Raw genomic sequence first — 22,443 nt, forward strand, 5'->3', positions numbered from 1 at the left:
TGTGAAAAATCAGAATTTGTCTCTAGCAAACTTTTCTGTCATCTGTTCTCTTCATCCTATCCTTAATTATGTTTATACATGATCATGGGCAGGATTTTTCTTAGCCAAAGTATAATGCAGAGATAACAGTGCAAACTGGTTAACTAAATCATACTTAAATAAAAAAATGTTCCATTACTGATTTTAATAATAATGTTGTCACTTGAATGCTAGAAGTTGTTAATTTTAAGATACCGTCACTGGCCACAAATGACCAATAAATAATATTCTCTGGCATCTAAAATAATTAAGAAAATAATGTCACTTCTAATATATGATCAAAAAATGTTGTATTTTATATGTCTGCGATGATGAACATGAAACTGCCTGAACAGAATCACTGCGGAGGGGGATTGTTACTTTTTTTTTTTAAAACCAAAAAGTGTTTTCAGAAATAAGGGGAAGAAGCTAAAAAAGCAGACACCACTTCAAATGTGGATGTGGTGTTACTTCTTCAGCCTGTTATTGGCAAATACATGGTGACTTCAACTTTAGTCTTACGAAGAGCGCATCCGATATTTGCAACCCATTTGCTACCTTTCTCATGTCTCTATTGCTTGGCACTCCATTGCTTGGCACGCTCCACCCTGTCAAGTCATAATTATATATATATTTTTTTTTTTAAGGTATGTTACTGAGGTAGGAAATGCTTGTACTGAGCATGTGGTTCTGAATACATATGTGTAGCTTCAGATCCTTTATTTGCATCTAACTACTTCTGTTTAAAACAAAACCCCCAAACCCCTTATTTTTTCCACATGTACCTTCACCAGATGTTTCCTAGTCATGTGTGTATTTTCCAAATGACAGTTGGTCTAACCCTTTCTCATCTGCTTCTTTCCTGTTCTGAGCGTCACTATGAATTAATATTTTAAATTATTTGTAATATATGTTTGTGTTAATCAGTTTCTGCTTAGGTAATGTATGCCAAGTTTTTAGCCTTTTTAAGCATTCCCAGTTGTGCTGTCCTTTCTTGTAGCATCGGTGAATAATATGATATCATTTAAATTCATGGTGTACCATCAAGGGAGGAGCAGGAAAAAAGGTGATCAAAGTTAGCAATGAGAAATCTGTGTTATATAAGGAAGAAACAAAGATGGCTTATTTTGGAGAGGAAAAAAGTAAGCGGCAGTATGGAATTAAATGGTGCTGCTGTATCAGGTACTCTTCTTCATCTTCCCATGGAGATAAAAGGGATGGTTGCAGGCAGTAAGAATGGGAAAGCTAGTTAAAAACCTACCAGTACACTCATGGCTGTTGAGGAACCCATGCTGTTTGGAGGGTTTAATATTGTTAATTTGTTGCATTTGTGACTTCTGCATTTTTGAGATCAGTGGATTGCTTATACTAAGATTGCCAGAGCTAAAGAGTTGTTCTGAACAGTGTTGGTGCACCTCCTCTTTTGTTAGTAGGGAGAGGGGCAATGGAGATTTGTCTGTGATACGGTTTCTTGTAACATTCTCATAGTGGTAAGAAAGGGGAGAAGGAGGATTTAAATGGGATGTGCTGACCTCAAACTCATTGAGGAGAAACTTCTTTTTCTGATGGAAAGCTGAATCCAATTTTATTTTTATCAGGTTCCACACTGGAAAGAAAAGGTAGTTGCATGGAAGTTATGTTTAGATTTTTGTAAAGTATCTGGTCTAATAGTCAAGGAAGGGAAAACCTGACTTGGGATTAGTTTTACACGACAGTTCCTGTCCTTCCAAAATAATTGTCTCATTGCTGTAACACCCATGTAAGCTGAGATAGCCCGCTCTCAGGAGATAACCTGATTTTATTAGTTTTTTTAAATGTACAAAAAGTGAAATATCAAGTGTAGGGTGATATGCGAGTCTGTGCAAGGCAACTATTAAGGCTCTAATCAAGGATATAAGAGCCTAATCTCTCTCTCTCTCTCTTCCTACCATTGAAGATCTTCTGAAGAACTTTCGAAAGGCTTGCCTGCATCTGGGATGCAGACTGAAGGACTTGCTCTTGGCAGAACTGATCCTTACGTACAGAAGGAGCTGTAGTCATTCCCTGTGCATTCAGTCTTCATAAAGAAAGTTGGAGCATGCTTACACTATACGAGAAAAATGTGTTTGTACCTATGATTTGGACAGGTTTTCTGTTTGGCTGATCTGTGCCAACACGTTCCTTCAAACTGCATCTGTCTGCCTGTATCCCAAAATATTAGAAAGATGCTGACTGCTGAGGACTCAGTCCTGTATTTACCATAATATGGAGAGCCTCAATCTCCAGCTCTTTTCTTCTTCTTTCCTCAGTCCCGCTCTTTTCTTCTTTTCTTCTCAGTCCTCTTTTCTGACTGTGAGGTGTTAAAGGTGTTTTCTACTTTTGACTTTGCAGACTCTATTTCCTCCTAAAGTTCAGTGTTTCTGCTCTTTTCAAAGAATTTTTTTTTTTCCACCGGCTCATTTACTGTTGATGGCTTGAGGAGAATCATCGCAATTATTTGTGCTCTTCTTAGAAGTAGAGTGAGAAGGGAAGCAAAGACCTTGGCTTTCCCATGCTTTTTCCTTGAGCAGAAAAACCACAGTAAAGGAGTAAAGGTTTTTCACAACCACACAGAGAAGGTATGGGATTTCTGTAAGCACATGCAGGGTTTAGATCTTCTAACATATGCTTATTGGCTTTGTTACAGTTTTGTCATCAAATACCTTACCTTAATTTTTCTCCTTCCCCCCGCCCCGGTTTTTCTTTTGGTTCAGACTAGTGATAGCAGGACATAATGAAGTAGAACAAACACGTTTCTTTTTTTTATAAACTGGTTGACATGAAAGGGAAGGGGTTACGTTACATATTCATTGTCCAGTCTTTCAGATAAATTTAGTGGTCCTGAAAGTATTAGGGCTAGTCTGCCAGAGTGTTTCTAGTCTTGTCTTTTTTTTCAGTTTCTCTTTCCCTTCTATGAAGAATCGCCATTTGATTCAGTAGTCCTGCTGGCTCCGATCAGCAGGCACTGTTGTTGCTGTTCCTGTTCAGTATCCAGACAGCCTTGGTAGCTGAAAGGTTGTAATTTTATTTATAGTACTGTGTTATATAGGAACTCTATTCTTATGGGGCAGTACCTTGCTATCCTAAAACCAGAAAGATGATTGTTGTCCTGGAGACCTTTTTGCAAGTAACTTGTAAGACAAAAGAGAGAGCAGATGGGTGTTAGCATTAACATCAGACAGTACAGAAAGGAAAGTGGTATAGCTGGAAATAGTTTAAATACAGCAAAAGAGCCTGATCGTTAGCACACTGGCTTTTAATTCTCTGTAAGCTGGATGGTAGAGAAGAGATTGAAGGAGATAATTAGAAAACAGCAAACATGTAGGTATTTTGGGGGGACCTTCCAAGCACCATGCGTACTTGGGGTATGTTTCTAACCTTATTGTGCTGAGGGGGTGCTGGGCACTGGCTTCTGCAGCTTTTGGGCTCACCTAAGCCAGTGTTTTTGTAATATGAAATTTGTACGCCAATATGTATATGTTGGGCTTTCCTTTAAAGCCTTAAATTAGCTGGACTTCACTTTCAGTATACAGGTTAACTACTGTTTGAATGCAGTGAAGGCAGTAGGCTGTGAGCTTTAAGCTCCCTCTGGTGGCTATATAGTACAGTTTAAAGCTTACCTGTTGCACTTGTCTCTTCTGGATAGTTTTGAGAGTCTAAGTGTGTAATGTATTATTAAAATATTGTGATTTTTAGAATTAATACAGGAATAAGATGTACCGTATGCCTTTCCAACGTGCCAAAGGTCTTCTGTAATCAGACTTCAGAGAAGTAGAAGAGTTAAAATAATGTAAAGTTAGAGGTCTCTTTTCTAGTTATTTTAAGCATAAGGGTGTTTCCCATAAAACTTTAATTCTGTCTTTTTTTTTTTTAATGGTGCCATAATTTGCTGCTGATGTCCCTGAAAGTGCCCGTAAATATTACAGAACATTGAAAATAGATATGGTTTCTATATGACAAACTCAAATTGGCTTTGTTAATGCAAAATCAGTTCAAGATCAGGTAGCCCGGATTTCCTGCTCTTGCTCTAAGACTGTGAATATAAATGACCCCAGACTTGCAAAATATTATGCTTTGTCACTTATACCCAAAGGATTCCTTCTAATTTGGCTGTAATTCACAAGACTGCAGAGCTGTGAGCTGCAAGGTCAGTGCTGCTGAAAGGGCAGTGTCACAGCATTCTCTTTTCCCCCATTGTTGCACTGGCTCTGGCACTTGCCTGACTTCTTGATGCTTATTAAAGTAACAAAAGAGTGTTCATTCCCCTTGCGTGCTCCACACCCCCCCCCCCCCTTTTTTTTTTTCAGCCTAGTTGATAGAAGGAACAATGCAAGGAGGTGACAAGACTGTGCAGGTGAGAGCAAGAGAGGGGTGGGACATCCCCTTTCAGTAGCAGAGAGTTATTAAAATAAGTCACTTGTCTCAAGAAATTTGATTCTTAGTTCTCACAAAACTTCATTGACCAAAGCTATGTGTTCCTTGAGACTTCAGGTATTCCCATAGCATTGCACAGCAACAGGGGCTGTAGGTTAAATGCACTTTAAATGGTAATTGGTGCTGAAAAAAGCAGCCTGTCACCAGCCATTATGTCCTATACTGTGCTGGCACAGGCTTCTGTGCTGGCTTACGGTGAACCAGGCTGGGGGGACTGATCCAGATGAAAATAACCTGCCTTTGGTGGGATGCTTTTCGATGATCACTTTCCCAGTCTGGTTCTCTGTGTGCTTGCAGAAATGCTTACCCATACAATAGGGAAAAAATGGGGACTGCTTTTTTGTTTGGTTTATTTGCAATAGCACTGACTGAAGTACATGTTAAGCTGTTGCTGTATAGGTCATTCCCGTGTTTTTGATAACCTGCTCCAAATATTCTTCTGGCATTCAGCACAGCTGGCTCTGCAGTGAATGTAGCTGGAGTCCACACAGAGAAGTACTGTCCTTCAGACTGCGGAAAGCATGGGTGGTTGGCCACAGCCCCTGCTGATGGCTGGCTGCATGCAGGAGATTGGAGTTTTTGGCACAGAAGTGTCATGTGCCCCAGTTCAGTAAGGCTGCTTCTTTACAAATTTTAATAACTTCTAAAGCAAATTTAAAGTTTCAGTTTCTGCATTGGGTTGGAGTTTGCTGAAGCTCAGCGTCCTGGAAGGATTCTGGTACCGCCATGGAGCTTGCTTCTGTGTCAGTTGTTCAGCAGTGTGTAATGGCCCCAAAATCCAAAAGCTTTCCTGTGCGTGCATCTGTGTGCAGCCTGCTGACTTACACCCTGAGATGCTGCTCCGAGCACATGGCAGACAGGCTTGAACTGAAGGCACGCTGCCACCTACGTGTGTGCACAAGCTAACACGTACTGCTGCCTACACAGAAGCGGGCATAGACAAACACTGACTTGTCCCCAGAGCTGGTAAGGTTGAGCTCTTCTGTATATGTCCAAATCACTGTGCACGGAGGTCCTGCCCCAAAGTGGCTGTAGTAGAGCAGGTTTGTGAAGGGACAGAGCATTTATTCTGCATCCACGAGGCTTTTTTTGCGGTCGTCGTCTTCCACTTCTTTTTTTGCTCCCTTCCCAAGGTATTTCTAATATCTGCACTGGAAAAGTTGTTGTGAGAGGCAGAAATTTGCTTTGTAAGGAGGAGCACAGCTGTTTATTAGGACCCCCTTGATCTGAGAATCAGCAGTCTGCTTTCCTTTGCTTCATTTAGTCAGTTTATTGAAGAAATGATTGAGGAGCAGCAGCTTTCATCTGTGGTGTTATTAGCTCATATTTGAATCTTCTGTTTGTGTTTTGTCAAGGGTGAAAGAATTAAATCAGATTTGATATGTTTTATTTACTGGAGAATATTTCTCTTTAAGTTAAAAACCTTGGTCTTTATGCTAGGATCTTTGTGCTTTTATTCCCAAAGCAGCAGGTACAAATCAAAACGAAAAGATACATGGCACATATCTTCTCCTCAGATTGCCAGGAACAGGAGACTAGTTTGGAAGTTCAGCTACTGTTCAATAACCTACTCTGTCACTTTGACCCAGCTCTGTAGTTTTTATGCAATCTTTCTACATGTACATGTTCTATTCTCAAAGGTGCGTCAGTTCAGCTTGCGCTGCCTTGTGATATCAATCCCCATAAGAGTATTTTGTACTGTGTGCTTGTTCAGATAAATCCCAAACAGCAGAAATTGGAGAATATTAATGGCAAAAGTGGAAAGCAGCATGGTGGTGTGAACAGCTGATGTTTTCTGCAGGGTTGTTTTTACCTTGTGGGACAGCAGGGGTGATCTTAGGGTTGCTTGGTGAGGTGAGGCTGCAATACAGGCCATTAGCTCTCATCTGCGCTCCGTAGGCGATATCCCACCTCGCAATGGCCCAGGTTACCACTTAGTTTCATGCTTTACCTATAATTGACTTTCAGGTAGAAACTACCATGGAGCTAGCTTTCAGCAGTAGTGGAGCAGCACCTGAGCAGTTAAGGTGCCCATGATGTAAGGGGATGGGTATGTAAGGGGATGGGTATGTAAGGGGATGGGTATGTAAGGGGATGGGTATGTAAGGGGATGGGTATGTAAGGGGATGGGTATGTAAGGGGATGGGCGTAGGCAGCTGGGGAACCGCTGTGGCCATCCCCAAACAAACTGACCCCTCTCTCAAATTCAAGCCCTCACTCAGTCTTTCAGATGTTAACTTTATTGTGAAACACTAGAGGGTAGTATGTTACTTCCAATACTTTGTTTTAAAACATATCCTTAGTCATGATTTTTTTAATCCCTTGAATTTATTACACAATTCAATATTTTAAAACAAGTGTAGAACTAAAGAAAAAATAGTGCTTTGTTCCTGTGACTGTGGTGTGCAATGATATTTTTGGTTTGAGTAGAAAAAGGACTGGGTTGAATGTAGGTCTGATTTTTTTCTTCAGAAGCGTCATTGGGAACACAATACTTAGAATTATTCACTCTCTGTCTGATGCCTCAATATTCACACTTACATGTACACGACGTAAATACGCAGCGGTATATAAGAAGAGTCTGTGACTGAGAAAGAACGGGCAGTTTTGCCAAGAGATACTTGGGTTTTGATGTTTAACAAAGCAATTATTTATAAGTCCATGACATTACTCATGTATTTACAGTCAGGGTGGGGTTTTAGTACTTGAGTAACTTTTTTTTTCCTCTTTTCTTTCAGGCACCACCTTCCATGGTCAATAATGAACAACGCCAACATGCTGAGCACATATTCTTATCATTTAGAAAATCAAAATCACCATTTGCTGTTTGCAAACACATTTTGGGTAAGTTTTACTGTTAGGCATGTACCTGTTTTTATAACTGGAACTGTGCTGTTCTTCTGCAGCTCGGAATGAACATTAGTTTTGATACTTTTTGATGGAGCATGAAGCCTATTGCTGCCCTTTGGTTTTGTTTCTGGCAGCTTTAAAGTCTGCAACGTGCAACTTCATGTAGTTAAATTCCTAAACTGATTGAATAGATTCAGGTTTCCTCTGCTACATGATTATTGTAATACTGTCTAATCTGTAGAGTTTGTAGAACTGCCTGTAGTGCGATTGCTTGGCTTGATGCTTTCCATTGAATCAACCAACGATGCAATTTTATATACTTCCACTAGATTTTGCACTGGTGCTGAACTTTCCCATGGTGAAAATTTATTTCGGGTTGAATGTCTTAGTAAGTTGCAGTTAACAGTCCAACTGTTGTGTTTAAAAAAAAAAAAAGGGCGGGGGAGGGAGTAGTTAGAAAAGTTTCTGTGTACCTTGTAGAAGCAAGAGAGTATTGATTCAAAGTTTTGTGGGATTATACCTGTGGAGAAAGGAAAGAGATAGGTAGGTATCACCTTTTGTCGGAAATTTCTTGGGTTTTAATGGAAATGCTGTAAATGTGGTTGTGTTGCAAGTCTTTAAAAACAAGTCTGTTTTTACAGGCTCTATAGAGACTTATTAGAGTTTGGCAGCTAAATAATATGAAAATTGCAGGAGCAGTAAGCATGTAAGATTCCTGCTTAGCACTGCAGTACTGACCAGATGTGAGTGTTGGGATGCAAGAGGGAAGTTTCAGTGAAAGCTGACTCCAAAAGCTGGTGAGGAAAACCTGGAAATTTCTGGAAAAGAACACAAACAAAAAGCAACTTTTCTTTCAAAGAATTTGCCAAAATAAATGGAGAAACACTAGAATTATGTCTAAAATATTATTATTTTCATACTTAATTCATTCCACAGTAATTTTTTTAACAGTTATTTCTATATTTACTGGATTAGAGATGTACAATTCATGAATATTGTGATGTCAGTATTGCAGGCCTACTACTGTGTTGTTAAATTATATTGTGATATATAGAGCAGGCTGTGGTTCCTTTCCTACACCCACTCCCCAACCAAAATTTTTCCTACAAATTAGTTTCTTCTAGTTTGACTGTGTTATATTAGTACTTCATGTGGTTCTGAAGACTGTAACCATACTTTTTGCTTTATGGGTCTGCAAAATGGATGCTTTTTATTTTCATGTTGATTTTTAGAGAATTTTAAGTGGGCAAAACCCCCGTAATTAAGTAACTTTGCAGAACATTTTGGTCACTCATAAGTGATGTATTTGTCACTACTAAGAAGTAAACAATGGGAATTTATGAAATTAATACCTAGTAGCACTATCTGTGCTAAGGCATACATCACTGTATCTTGCTCTCAAAGAAAGGAATACAATTTAGCATTAATAAAGAAATATCACTGTAGACATTTTTCTTTTTTTTTTCTTCTGGAATGTGGCTGGTTGGAAGGAGTGTGATCCTGTTTTTAACACCTTTTCGATGTCTAGAAATACTACATCCTTAAACTGCTTGTGTGCTATCACCGTTAAGAAACCAGCATGTTTCCACATGGGACAGGTTTTTCCTGGCAGCAGCTTCTCCAGTAATGTGATGCCGAGACCTGGAAATGAGAGACTTTTCCCCAGACTTTGTGCTTCATGAGCAAGTGTTTGTATAGTCTGGACAGAAAGAGCAGCTGGTTAACACTTGGGAGGTGAGAAGGGAGAGGGAGGGATCATGAAATCAGGAACCAGGAAGGGGAACAAACTGTTCATGATGAAGAAAAGAGATAAAGTGTACTGAAGGGATATGTGCAGGCAAGGATGGGTAAGAAACCAGAGGATCAGAGCAGATGGGTTTAAAAAGAAACAGGAAACAAAAAGGTCAAGACCCTGTCCCCCATTCCTCAATTGGAATGGAGGTAGAGAGAGATAACAAGGATGTTGATGGCGTTCATGGAAAGAAGAGTGTGCGAGCGATACAGGGAGAGCAGTGGAGATGATGAGCATAAGGAAAAGGGCAACAGCCACTACTTCATAGTTTCTTTAGAAACCTAGAGTTGAACCCAGGAAGCGTGAGGCTCTACACCATTCTGCTGTAAGCTTATAGCTCTCAAATGTACTGGCAAAACTTGTCCTGTTTTTTTTTTTTTCTAGTAACTTCACGTAGAGAATAATGGTGCCTCTGACTAGTTATAAGCTTACACCAAGTGCTGGACGTCTGTGCTGTTAATGATTGCAGTTGTGCATCTGCAGTGCTTGATGCAAAGGAGAAATTCCATCCTCCTCTTTTTTTTTTTTGGATATCATTCTCTTTTTGTGTGAGCTTTGTACAGTTTGAAAAGCCAAAGACGCAGAAGGTAGAAAATGCCAGAATTAAAATACCCATGCAGGAATAATCTGGCTCATTTTTATGTGTGTGTTAAACATACACAGTAATCTTTTAATTAAGTGGTTAGTTTTCCAAATTAAGTTAAGTAGATTTAGAGGTGGTTTATTTTGATTTGAGCATACTTACCTTTGTAGGGTTTAGATTTGGAGCCTGATTAAATTAGTTACAAACATTTTAGCAAATTAGCTGCTATCTTGGATGTAGAACTTGCATATAAAGGAAATGTGTTATGAACTTGTGTGTATATAATCAGGGGAAGAAAGTTTGTTTTGTAGTTATTTAAAGACCATCATCCCCTGACTGAGGCTTTCTTGAATAAAGTTGTTTTTTCTGTTTCTGGCAGGTTGCCTACCATGGCTCAAACTCCGCTTCTTGTTCAGGAATTTTATTTCACCATTTCCTATTTTATGCTTTTGCCACCCTGTGGATATACCTTTTCCGAATGCTTTTTCTATGTTTCCTACAGAGCTCAGAATGTTTTGAAACTGGCTACTGAGATACTACCTGCTATTTCTAAGTTAAAATGTTTAAAAGCAAAGGAACGAAAAAATTTCTCTGTAGCATTCTATTGTCATATAAGTGAAATTAAAATTCCAGGTTTTTTTCCGTAAATTATATTTTGTAGTCACACAAACTGTTACCTTTTTCCATAACATCTTTTTCTAGTTTCTTTAGTGCATCTATATACAAAGCAATGAGATAGTCAGGTAATAAGGGCTAGCGATTCCTATGTTTTGTTAAAAGTTACATTTTGATTACCTCAGGATAAATACAGAAGCTTGAACAAAATGTAGAAAACCTTAAATACAACAGTCTGTAAAACTTGTGTTGTAATTAAACACGTTATCTTTATGTGTAAGTGGACTTGCTTCTCATTACTATCCATAAAATGCATGTAATTTTATGCACTGTTGGTTCCAAAGGTAAGCACATGAATGATAGAAGAATCTTCAGTTCTGGCATGCCTGACAATCATATGTTACTGTATTGTGATTGAATCTGTCATTTTTATTTTATTTTGTTCCACAGTTGTGTTAGCATTCTTATTCTTTATTTTTGGCCAGTCCCCTCATGCAGTCAACTTTTCTTCCCCTGAGTCTCTGACTCAAATAATATTGGGCAATTTGATAATTGGGTTATTGGTTTCCTTTCCCCTTTGAGGTGTAAATTCTTTGATTTCATAGCAACAAAGTTCCATTTAATAATAAATCAACTAATAATAAATTCCAATTTTTTTTTGTTAGAAATACATAAAAGTTAAATACATGTATGTCTTCTGATACTCAAAGTGCCTTTGTTTTTCCCCACAGAAACTAGTAAAGTGGACTATGTCCTTTTTCAAGCTGCTACAGCGATAATGGAAGCAGTTGTAAGAGAATGGATTCTCTTGGAAAAAACTAGCATCGAGTCACTGCGAACATTCCTCCTAACCTATGTCTTACAAAGGCCTAAGTAAGTATAGAAAAAACACCTCTGAGCATGTAGGATTCTGTGTAAAGTCTGGGTTATCCTTTTGTTTCCAAGGGTAGCAGTGGAAGACGTTTCAACAGTAATGTGTCTTCCATTCTTCACACTTAGTTGAATTCTGTAGAGTTGTCAGCTTTCCCTTATGAATTCACACAAAATGTTTGAAAAAGAAATGAGGTTAGAATTTTATTTTATTTTATTATGCTAAAAATTATTTGCAAACATATTTTTGCAATGTTGTTTACAGCCTTCAAAAGTACGTTCGGGAGCAGATTCTATTAGCAGTAGCGGTGATAGTGAAACGGGGATCATTAGACAAATCAATCGACTGCAAAAGCATTTTTCATGAAGTCAGCCAGTTGATCAGTAGCGGTAACCCCACTGTGGTAAGCATTTTATTTTCTTCTTCAAAATTTAAGCAATCTGTATCAGCAGCATAAGCTATATACTTAGTGACTACAAAATCTTGTATACTTCTCTTAGATAAGAGTAAAAATTAGTAATTAAGTTGATAGCTAATTCAAGCAGTAATTTACTAAGTCAGAGATTTTTGAGTAAGAATGTTTTGGGACTAGTAGTAGTATGTGTGGTTCTTCGGTACACAATTACACCATATTTCTTAGGGAATAGGTTTCTCTCAGTAGCCTCTTTAACTGTCACTAATGTGATGGGGTGTTTTTTTTCCTGTTTCTCTGGGTTTCTTTAATAAAACAGCATGATCTAAAATGGATTTTCCATTAGCTGGCGGGTTCTCTGTGCACTCTGTTCCCCTTCCATCTGTGCAGTGCTGCACGCTCCTGTGGCTCAGTTGTTGGAATAGGCATAGGCCTCTGCTGTTCTCTGGGAGACGGGTGGGTGGCGAGAAAGGGGTGTGAGGAAGTAAAACGTGGAATGGAAATACAAAACTTACTCTAGATTTAATGTCATAGTACTAGGGGTAAGTGTTACCTTCCATACTGAGCTCAAAGTGGAAACAAGGTGTCCAATATCTATCTATGCATTTAGCGAAATTCCGTTTGCTATGCCAGGAGATAAGTTTAGAATAGGTCATAATAGAGGCATGTGACTAGAGATTAAAGAGAGGTGATTTTTCTCCTATCAAATGCAAATTGAAGATTATGTAGATTCCAGACTGAAACTTTTAACGGAAGCTTTTCTCAAACAAAACAAACCTTGAGGGAATGGACTCCGAACATTGCTGGGCATTTAGAGCAGCAGTTGTACTAGATGCAAGTGGCAAATGTTTAACTCTGAAAATTTGATCAAAATGTACTAGAAGTAATGCAGCTCATGTCATGGTCCTAAAAATAGTGTGTCACCTCTGAGCACAAGTGATATCCCCCCAGGGTATGGAAATTTCAGTTACACTTCTAAACCTTAATTTCACTGTTATTTAGCTTAAAGAGAACAACATTTCAGCCTTTTTGGTTGTACGTCATTTGGATAGAAATGGGTATTTGTTTAGGAGAACAATGTTAAATTCATGCTTTTTTCCAGGGAACATAGTCTTGTTATTAAAATGGAGTTACAACTGAGTTTTTCAAGATTTTTGCATGCTGGTGTGTATGCTCATGTAGTTTGTATGATCTTTCCATAAAGATACATAAGTGGAGTAAATAGAAACCTGGATTCTGACAGAGAAGTCCTTTCTGAACTAACTCTTGCACAGTCCACCTTCTGTGGTTGTATTCTGTGCATGCACTAATATACAGACACACTACACTGAACAGAGCATACAGCAAGCTAAGACTGCCAGCTGTAAGTATATCACCCTGGGCTTGCTGCAGAACAGAGCGTGTCGCAGAGGAGCTCTGGTTGGGGGAAGGGACAATATTTCACTCTCTTCCAAGTTTTACTCGCTGCCACCATACAGAGACCAAGTTTGGCTCAGCTCTTCGTTTCCCTTTATCTATCCCTCTTCACAAGTATTACTTTCTCCATAGTTTTTCCAAAGCCTTTGTGCTCAGGTTAAGAAGGGTATTTAAAATGTCTTCGGTATATAAAGATGTTTTCTATTCCAGTATGCTAATACAACATACTGGTAAAAATGACATGTGATGCTGCTGGAACATCTTTTCTTTTCTGCAAGGCACAGTATATCTTTGTTAGTGTTTGGCAGTCTGGTTATAAACACGTGCTCCTGTGTACGTATGAGGTTTTGTATTATAAAATAGTTCTCATTAATAAAAATGTTCTTGTAATCTTCTGAGACTTTCCTGCAAGAGAAGCTCTGGTACTGGCACAGCTTCACGTGACCCAGGACTTGGCATACACAGTAATAAGCAGTAATAAAACTGTGTGTTAGCACGGTACCTGCCCCAACTGAGCTCTGAGTGCGTTCAGGGCATGCCTCCGGTATACATGTATAACAGCTTTGAAAGGTTGTATGAAATAATTCATGCAATGAATTATCTACTTATATTTTCAAATATGGGTGGGTGTTTTTACTGGTGTCTCTGTAGTCTTCAACCATGCCCATCAGGCTGTCTGGAACCACAGTGGTGCAGCTGCCTTGCTGCCATGTGGAGTCTCAGCAAAGGATGCTTCAGGGTATGGTATGAAGCTAAAGGAGTGGTACTGCTTTCAAGATCCAAGTTGTGCTGTCAGGACAGTGCCATGCAGTGTCACAGGTGCTTCTGCACTTCACTGGAGAGGTGTTTATATTAGTTATTCATAAAAACACACCTCTACCCAAGTCAGGAGGAGGCTAGGATATGGGTGTTGGAAGAGATCAGCAGATGTTTTCCAGCCCTCTGTGCCCCCCTGACTCCTTCCACTTTTTTTAACATGTCTTTCCTGTGATGTGATGCGCACTCTTGCCTCCAGCCTTGTATACTCAAGTTTCAGGAGTCTGTCACACCTTTGACTCCCAGTTCTCTGTTGAGTCTCTTGGTCTCTTTCTGTATCCTTCCCAGACTTCTGCTCCATGTGTCCTTTGACCTACCGCCCACCCGTTTGTGTCTTCCTACCTGAGGTTCACTCCAGTAGCTGAGAAATAACATAGAATGATAGAATTGTTTAGGTTGGAAAAGACCTTTAAGATCATCCAGTCCAACCATTAACCTAACATTACCAAGTCCACACTAAACCAATTAAGGGTAGACTAGACTAAACCATGTCCCAGAGTGCCACGTCTACCCGTTTTTTTGAACGCTTCCAGGGATGGTGACTCTACCACCTCTCTGGGCAGCCTGTTCCAATGCTTGACCACCCTTTCCGTGAAGAAATTTTTCCTAATTTCCAACCTAAACCTCCCCTGGCGCAGCTTGAGCCCATTTCCTCTTGTCCTGTCGCTAACTACTTGGGAGTCAGCAGCAGGTCACTTCCTATTTAAAGATGTTTAAAGTGCTCAAACATGGCTCTTAGCTGTTGATAATAGCTTTCTACAGCAGTTTTGTAATTGAGAGAAAGTCCTTCTTAAAGCAAAGTGGTCCCTTGCTTGCTTCACGCTTGGTTTCTCCTCTCTGCTGTCTGTGAAGCTTCCTGGCCCTTCTTTATCACACAAGAATAAAGTAGGTACTTAATCTTTTCTATTCCCTGCAACCCTCCACCTGGCTCCTGTCAGACATCTGTACCAGTTTTGTGTGTTACACTCATGCTCCTTAAAATCTTTGGGACTTTTCAGTAACATGTTGTCAGGGTCAAGTCCTGAAGGTTGGTGTAATGAGTAGAACAGCAAATGTAGATTGTACTAAGTCTTTTGCATGTGCCCTTTTGCAGGATTTTATATGCTTAATATCTTAACTTCTCAAGTATTAGTTAAAAATATCTTTAGAAATTGATGTATTTTGAGGATGGAACTTGAAAGTATGTTGAGTAATGCTGTGGCAAACTGACATGGGAGCAAGAATGTTGAGAATGAAAAAATGGAAAGAAGATTGGAAGGAAGAGAAGGAGAGGAATAGTGATGAGAGGAAGAAAAAGTAGGTAGGAGATGAAAAAGGTGGCTTTAGTATTGAGTAATCTCTTAGTAGTGGAGTACGGTGTACGTGTTAAGGAAGTAAAAGGGCACTAAGGAGACGTAATAACTACAGGGATGGAAAGGATGCATGGTTAGAGCTAGGGTTTGAACCTGGAGTGTTGGCTCCTGCTGCTGCTTTTCTGCTGTAGGGACCTTTATGTATCTCATGGAAGAAACACCTGTCTGAGAAGGGAGAGCAAACTATAGAGGGTCTGGCCTCCTGTTAATTTATAAATGAATTTAGGTAGTAATCCTCTGGGAGGACAAGGATTAGCTTTGGAGTTCCTGGTTTTGTTTTTCCTGGCTCCTCCTGTAACATCGATACAAGCCATCCTCCTGCTCATGAAGGAGAGTCTGTAATCTCCCTACGATAGCAATTTCAGGATCTCTTTTCAAAATTTTAATCTCTGGGGGACGGAGCTTCTAGCAGTAGACACAGTATCATGGGCCAATCTTAAAATGCTAAATAAATGTTTTCTGTCACTGATTCCAAGATTTTTGGAGAATTGCGTGGGCCGAGTTGTTCTCAACTATGAATGCCTGCAATTTCTTGGCCTTTTCCTTTTGTATTAGAATATTCTGCTTTTGCATAGCTTAAGGATTTCATTTGTCCTTCATCCCTGCCAGAAGGACAGGAATCCTGGCAACTAAGGTGACTGATTCCCGGGAGGAAGAACTGATCTGCGTGTGAACACAATCAGATGGATTTTGTTTAAAACTGGACTAGGATATGGATCATACCTTGATTTCTTGCAGAATAGGAGTAGGCAGATGCAGAGGGGTCCAACTGCTGTAGGCCTGATACAGGACTGGGAAGCAACAGAAGCTGTGTGTTTTAAGATCTGCAACGCACACGGTAGAATGTATTCTAACATAAAACTCCATATCCAAAGCCTAGATTTTTCTGTATGTGCAAGAAGACTTGTCAAGACTTACTGGAAGAGCTCTGGGATCCTAACAGTTCCTTCTCTCTAAAATCTGTAAATTGGTTGGTCTGTTTCCTGATGTATATGGTTGGGCTAGAGAGGAGATTCAGATGCTTCAGGTTACCTAAAAATGCTGAGGAATGTGCTGTGGATGGATCTCTGTGAACAGCAGGAAATTTTAATAAGCAGAACTCTAGGCATTCATCTTCACTGAAATTAATCTATCAACAGTAATGGCTGCATAGATAACTAGTTACATTTATTTAGCATTTATTGTTCTTATTTCTATTCTTTAAGAGGAATTTTACTTCTCATCCCTGTCTAGCTGTTGCTTCTCATGTGGTATAGGGTAGGAATTGGAGAGGCTGTCATGATTTCTATACATTTTTGACAAAAATACATATATTATTTTCCTTCCTCTACCCTCAGCTGTATCTTCTGGTCTTATAAAATTATTACCTTGTCCTATGAACCTTACTGCCCTTGAGATATGTTGAGTATAAAAACCAGATGTTAAACCAGGATGTTTAAGCTGTTTGCTTCATGCTGACAAGTGCTCTATAAAGGCCTGAGTTAGCGTGTTAAAGATTGGTTTGGCAATTTTAGGGATCCAGAAACTACTCCAAATGTGAGGTTAAAATTTGGTAATAGAAATGTAAGAGAACTTTAAAACATAAGTATTTTTTAGTGGTTAATATTAACCAGGTTTTAAAGTTTTCCAGTTTTTCTTTTGAAAGAGCACCTACTTTACTGGAGATGCAGTACAGCAAGACTCCAGCTTAGTTGCTTAATAACTTTAATATTAGATAGTATTATCATTTACAGTAGAGCTACAGTTTCAAAGATGGGGCTGGGAAGTGAGGCGACGTGATCCAGAGGAGAGACGTGTGCCCTCTGTTTTATGTATCGCACCAAGGACTCTTCATTTCCTCAATCCTGCCATCTCGTGAGATGCGCAGGTGTGGAGGCCCTCATCTGTAGACCTCGGAGACTTGCTGGGGAGGAAGAAATGCCTTTCCATGTGTTACACCTATATTTCTTTTATTACTCTGGTGACACACAAATAAACAGGCTTGAGGGGAAAAGCCTCTTTAAGAAGTTTATTGACCGTAGCTGCTTGGTCTTTAGTCCCTCTTCCTCTCAGAGGTGCTGCCCTTCTGAATATATATGTTCAGTAATAAACTGGATCTGTGTGGGAGTCTACTTAATAACAACCAGTCTTTTCCCTCCTAAGCCCCTTCTCCCCCCCAGCCTCCTTTAAGCAGATCTGTTGTGGAGCACAGCCATGTTAACACAGCTCATTTGGCATATCTGGTAGTATGGCAGGCAGAGGCAGGCAGGAAGGACCAGGAACGTGTACTGGGAAAAGTGGGGCGAGAGGGGACGCCTGTCCACCAACAGCACTTGCCAGGATGATTCATTATTTTGAATTTAATTGAAAGTCTTGGATTTGTTCATGCAACTACAGTAGGAGTGAAGATTGAACTGATGCCTTTCAGACAAGAACCTGCAGAAGGATATGTCATCTCTAGATAAATGGTTTTCAGACCTTGACTTTTATTGACGAGATTACTTTTTTTTTTCCTCCTCCTGATTTCTGCTTCACAGCTTTGCCTGCCCCCAGAGGAACAAAGAAAAGCATGTTTTGCACCCTAAGCTCCAGCAAACTCTGCCTGGACCTCTTCCATTATTAGTAGAGGCTGCTACTTCCCTTCTCTCTTTGGCCAAAGCCTGCATGCTTCACATGCCGCAAGATCATCTTCCTGTGGCCTCCAGTGATTCGCAGAGGAATTGGTTTTCTCTTTCTCAGCTCAACCCTGGGAATTTCCCTTGCTTGGTTTGCCTGGTTCCCCCGAGCAAGGGAAGCAGGGTCTCGCCCGTTGTGCCGCTGTAGTTGCGGTGTGTTAACCTGGTGCTGCTTGTCCGTCTTTGCACAGTGGCAGAGAGGGAATGGGAGGAAAGGGGTGCGCTGCCCAGCCAGTCCCTTACTGCTGACAGCACAAAACTGCAGCTGTGGGTCCTATTCCTATCATCCTGTCCCTGCTCTAGAGCTTTTTTCCGCCAGTTGGCTCATTTGGGAAGGGGAAAAAACAGATAAAATCTAGTGGGTTCTTCCTGGCGCTTGCTTATATCTCTTCAGAACATATTCTGGTTTTCTTTGGTTGGGAACTACTACTTCAGCTTCTGGGTTCCCCGTCCCCCTCCCCCAGTTGCAATACTCACAAGTTGAAAAGCTGGAGTGGCCCCAGTTACTCTGTGTACATAATGATATTTCTTTTTGTCCTGTGGCCATCCTGTTAACCTTTCCATTTGGAGTTGCAGCTTACGTTCTGGGGATTTCGATACTCTGAAAATATTAGCAAATACAGCTGTGCTTATGAAGGAAGTTAGGGAAGAAGTATATTACCGCCTTTATGAAGGAAGCCTTGCTTTAAACAATTTATTTGGTAAAATTGCTTTTGACACATTCTCACTACAGAATTCTATCACCTAGGAGCAGCACAGCAAATTCTACCTCTGATAGATTCACTCTTTGATTCTTCCTGCTCTTGTGCAAGCTAAAATTATCTGGTTTAGGGACATTATTAAATGCTTCTTGTGGCTCCCCTTTGGTTTCAGTAACAGAGTTTACATTATACGGATGGGGACAAAAAGTCCTCTAAATGTGTGTTCAGGCTGGCAGGGATCTAACGTAACAGGGTAGATGTTATGATTTGCTCTGTGCAGGTGAGACCTTTGTTCTTTTAAATATACTTACTCATTTTTCTGTAGGTATAAATGACACTTGCAGAAGGTGGGGTGGTTGCTTGATAGTTTAGGTTTTGTAGTAAAATGAATGATTTAATCAAACCTCTGGCAATCTCGCTGTATCTCTGCTCTGAATTTTAGAACAGAGAAAACACTTTTGGTGTTGTAGTTCATTCTGCTTTATCTGGCTTTTCTGCCTTGGAGCTGGTGTACCACATGTCCATTTTTTCCTAAGCTGTATTTGAACTCTTCTTCCTTCCAGATGCTTTGTAACCTAACTACCCTCAAATGAAGCAGTTCACTTATTCCATGGGCAGTCCAGGCACAAGTGTGAAATCCCTTCAAACATTATGGCTTTAACTTTTGTTATAGGGGACATTCCATTCGGAGGAATAAGTTGCATTTACCTTCTGCATCTGAGTTTTATGAATTTTATATAAATGTTGTTTACTGTCAAAATGGTGCATGGTCTTTCTGTAGTGTCTGTGTTTTATTAGAGTAATTTAAAAAGAAAACCACTAAAACGATGTTACTACTGGGTGTCTGATTGCCAAGTTAATCTCTTATCACAAGTCCCATTGATCTTCTGTTTGAGCAGCTGAGAGTCTATTTTATGTATAGCGATCTTTCATGAAGTTTATTCCTGGTAATAAAGCTAACTGGGGTGAGTGCCAAGCTATTCTCAGAGGCAGTCTGCCTTCAACAAGAGAAGTATTTTATTTTGTTAGATGGGGTTATTGTTTGGGTATGTACTTGTGGCAGAACTAGTGAAATTGCTAGCGAGTGAGTCAAACTAGGTTCAGAGGTGTACTCTTACTGGTATTAAGTTAATGGCATTACTGCACAGTAGACATTCAGATCTGACTTTTAATACGATGCCCAGAATCACGTGCATTTTCTACTTATTACTGTATGGTATTATTAAATCGGTTTGTTAATCTCTTCTGTGGCATGACAAAAACCTTAAAAAAGCCCCACACTACAAAACAATAAAAAACCCCCTCCACCCTAGAACTTTACATGTATTAAGTGCATTCAATTATTTTGTGTAAGAGGAAGTAATTTGATTTCACAGAGCACAGCTGTATTGGTTTATGTAAAATTCTGTTGTTTTTCAGATTTTTGGAATCTTTCTTCTAATAGCCTGCATTTGTGTTGAGGTACTTACAGTGTCTTCATACCAAACATACATGTAAATTTAAAAAAAAAAAAAAAGTATTTCAAAATATTAGTAGTTAACTTTCAGTAGTTACTTTTCATAAAGTAAAATTTTACTTTTAGTAAAGTTTAAGCCTTATTCCAGAGTTTCTGAAGTATTACTGCGTATTCAGAAGAGTTCAATAGATGGTAGGGCATGTGTTCTTTTATGCTAATTATTTTGTTAATATTTATATGAAAATAGCAATCTTACTGCTATGCACAACAATCTGTATAAATTCCTATAGTCTTATGGCAGTTTTGGCAGTGGTGGTTTTATATGCAGCTCTATTGACATTGCAAGGATGGGTTACAGGTCTTGATCCTCTGCTCTTGTCTGTAAGCTAAACTCCTGGGCGTTGGCACCTACCTGCTAGGAAACCAATCTCAAGCAATCTCCTCTCACCCTCTTGTTAAGGTAAATTTTAAATTACTGGCCAATGTCTTATCTTTGGTCTTCTCCTGCTCTTGTGACCTGGATATATGGGTGAACTTACAATTCCTCATGGATGCAAGGGGTAAGCAGAGATGCAGAGAGTGACAGGAGGGCATGGATGTGCCTGTAGCACGCATACAGCCCTTGGGATGGGGGGTGGGATGGGGCAGGATTTGCACCCCAGATGTCGAAATACCAAGGTGAAGGAGTTGGCAGGATGCTGGGAATTCAGTGGGAAGGAAGAGAGCGGAGGGGTGCAGTGTGCCCTGGTGTTCGCTGTATGCTAGGCTGCTGGAGGGAATAAAGTGTGTAAATCTCTAGTAACGTCACACTTCTCCTTTCACGCACAAAGCAGGTACTGGTGTCAGAACTACCTGAAATAGCTCTTATTGAAATCAGGGGGGCAGGTCACTGCTCAAGCTGCTTTATCAGGCTCTTAGCAGATCCAGTCAGCCTAGCTGCATCCATTCCTCTTTACACCTTTGAAGAGGTTTCTGTACCATCAATCATAAAATTTAACCTTCCTTTTAAATTTCTCCTTGAAATCAGGAGAAAAGCACACAAAAAAAATCTGGAACACGCTTTTATCATGCAATAGCACATTACTATCCAAACAGAAAGGATAAATTATTATATACCATATAAGCAAACTGGAGAAAATGGAAGGAGAAGATGTCTATTATTTCAGCTAATATTAACTATTTGCAATCACAATGGGAACAAACATTTTCTCCTATTGCTCCTCACTTGTCATTTGAACTTACTGATTTATTTTCCAGTAATTGGCAACTGACTGCAAGTGATGGGTAGTCTGCATCACTGCCCTGCTTGTCCTGTGGTGGTCTGGATGGTGGCTTGGTGTGAAAATCTTTGCATGATAAAGCAGAAGCAGCTTAGCTTTAGCCAGGCTGTTGTATTATTGTAATCGTTAATACCACATGGTAATCATGGTATGTGATGGAGCATCAAACTGTACAGATTTGTAATTGCAACTGACGATGTCCTTACATCATGGCTTCTCTGAGCTGAAAAGTCTCAGTGTGTCAGTAATTCAAGCATAAAATAAAAGCCTGGATTTTAAAGCATTCAGAGAGCCTTGTGAGACTTCTGCATCTCCTGGCACGTAGTGAAACTGGGCAGCGTTCTCTGGCAACTTTTCATTATTACTTTAAAAACATGTATTCTTATCTGAAGCATTGTTCTAGAGCCAAACTTTTTTTTTTTCCCCTCCAGTTTGGGTTTTTTTTTTTTTCCCCCCCAGATTAATTCTTTTCACATGGAACTTTTAATGTTGGATTTAAAACGCAGTGTTAGCCTACACTATTTTTTTTTTTTTATATTGGATCAAATCTGGAATTCCTCTAAATAAAAAATACTTATTGTGTAAATAGCTTACACAGAAATTTGGAAATAAAGTACTGAAATGTTTGAGCTAATTAGAAATATTTCTAAGTCTAGTATAGAACTGGCAAAATTGCACTTTTGCTGGAGTAGTTTAAAGTGTGATGTTGTTTCTCACTGGCTAAGCATTGCTTTTATCACATGTGACAGCAGTGACTGTAGATGAGAAATAGTCCACTTGAAATAAATACATATTTCTTTAAAATGGGAAAACTTGGACTTTGCCACTGATCATCAATATGCTGATCCACTGTACAGCTCTATTATATAGAAGAAGAGAAAACCCATGTGTTATCACAAAGCCACTATGTTCAATCTGTCTGGGACTTATTTAGCAAGTAAGAATGTTAATTTAGTGTATACTGGCTAAGATAACTGGTTGTCTGGGGGGTCAAGGTACTGACTTCAGAGGCATTTCTGAACAAAGATGTTGCAGTTGGTGGGTGGATGGCACTGGTCTCAGCTGTTGTATGAGCTTGCATAAATAGTATCATCTCCACTTTAATCTTTCGGGTGTTCAGAGGTAGTGTGCATATTTCTGTTTAACCCCTGGACACTTGCTGGCATGCATGACCC

General features: G+C 39.6%; 1 protein-coding gene across 1 annotated transcript in view; it reads left to right on the top strand.

Annotated features, from left to right (window-relative positions):
- Nucleotides 1–22,443, top strand: part of XPO4 (exportin 4) — a 79,799-nt gene that overhangs the window by 17,946 nt on the left and 39,410 nt on the right. The window contains exons 2-4 of the mRNA XM_075719625.1: nucleotides 7,209–7,314; nucleotides 11,042–11,183; nucleotides 11,446–11,584. Of these exons, the coding sequence (XP_075575740.1) occupies nucleotides 7,209–7,314; nucleotides 11,042–11,183; nucleotides 11,446–11,584 (387 nt within the window). The remainder of the gene's footprint in view (nucleotides 1–7,208; nucleotides 7,315–11,041; nucleotides 11,184–11,445; nucleotides 11,585–22,443) is intronic.

The sequence above is a fragment of the Pelecanus crispus genome, chromosome 1 (genome assembly GCF_030463565.1).
Source record: "Pelecanus crispus isolate bPelCri1 chromosome 1, bPelCri1.pri, whole genome shotgun sequence".
In the NCBI taxonomy this organism is placed as follows: domain Eukaryota; kingdom Metazoa; phylum Chordata; class Aves; order Pelecaniformes; family Pelecanidae; genus Pelecanus; species Pelecanus crispus.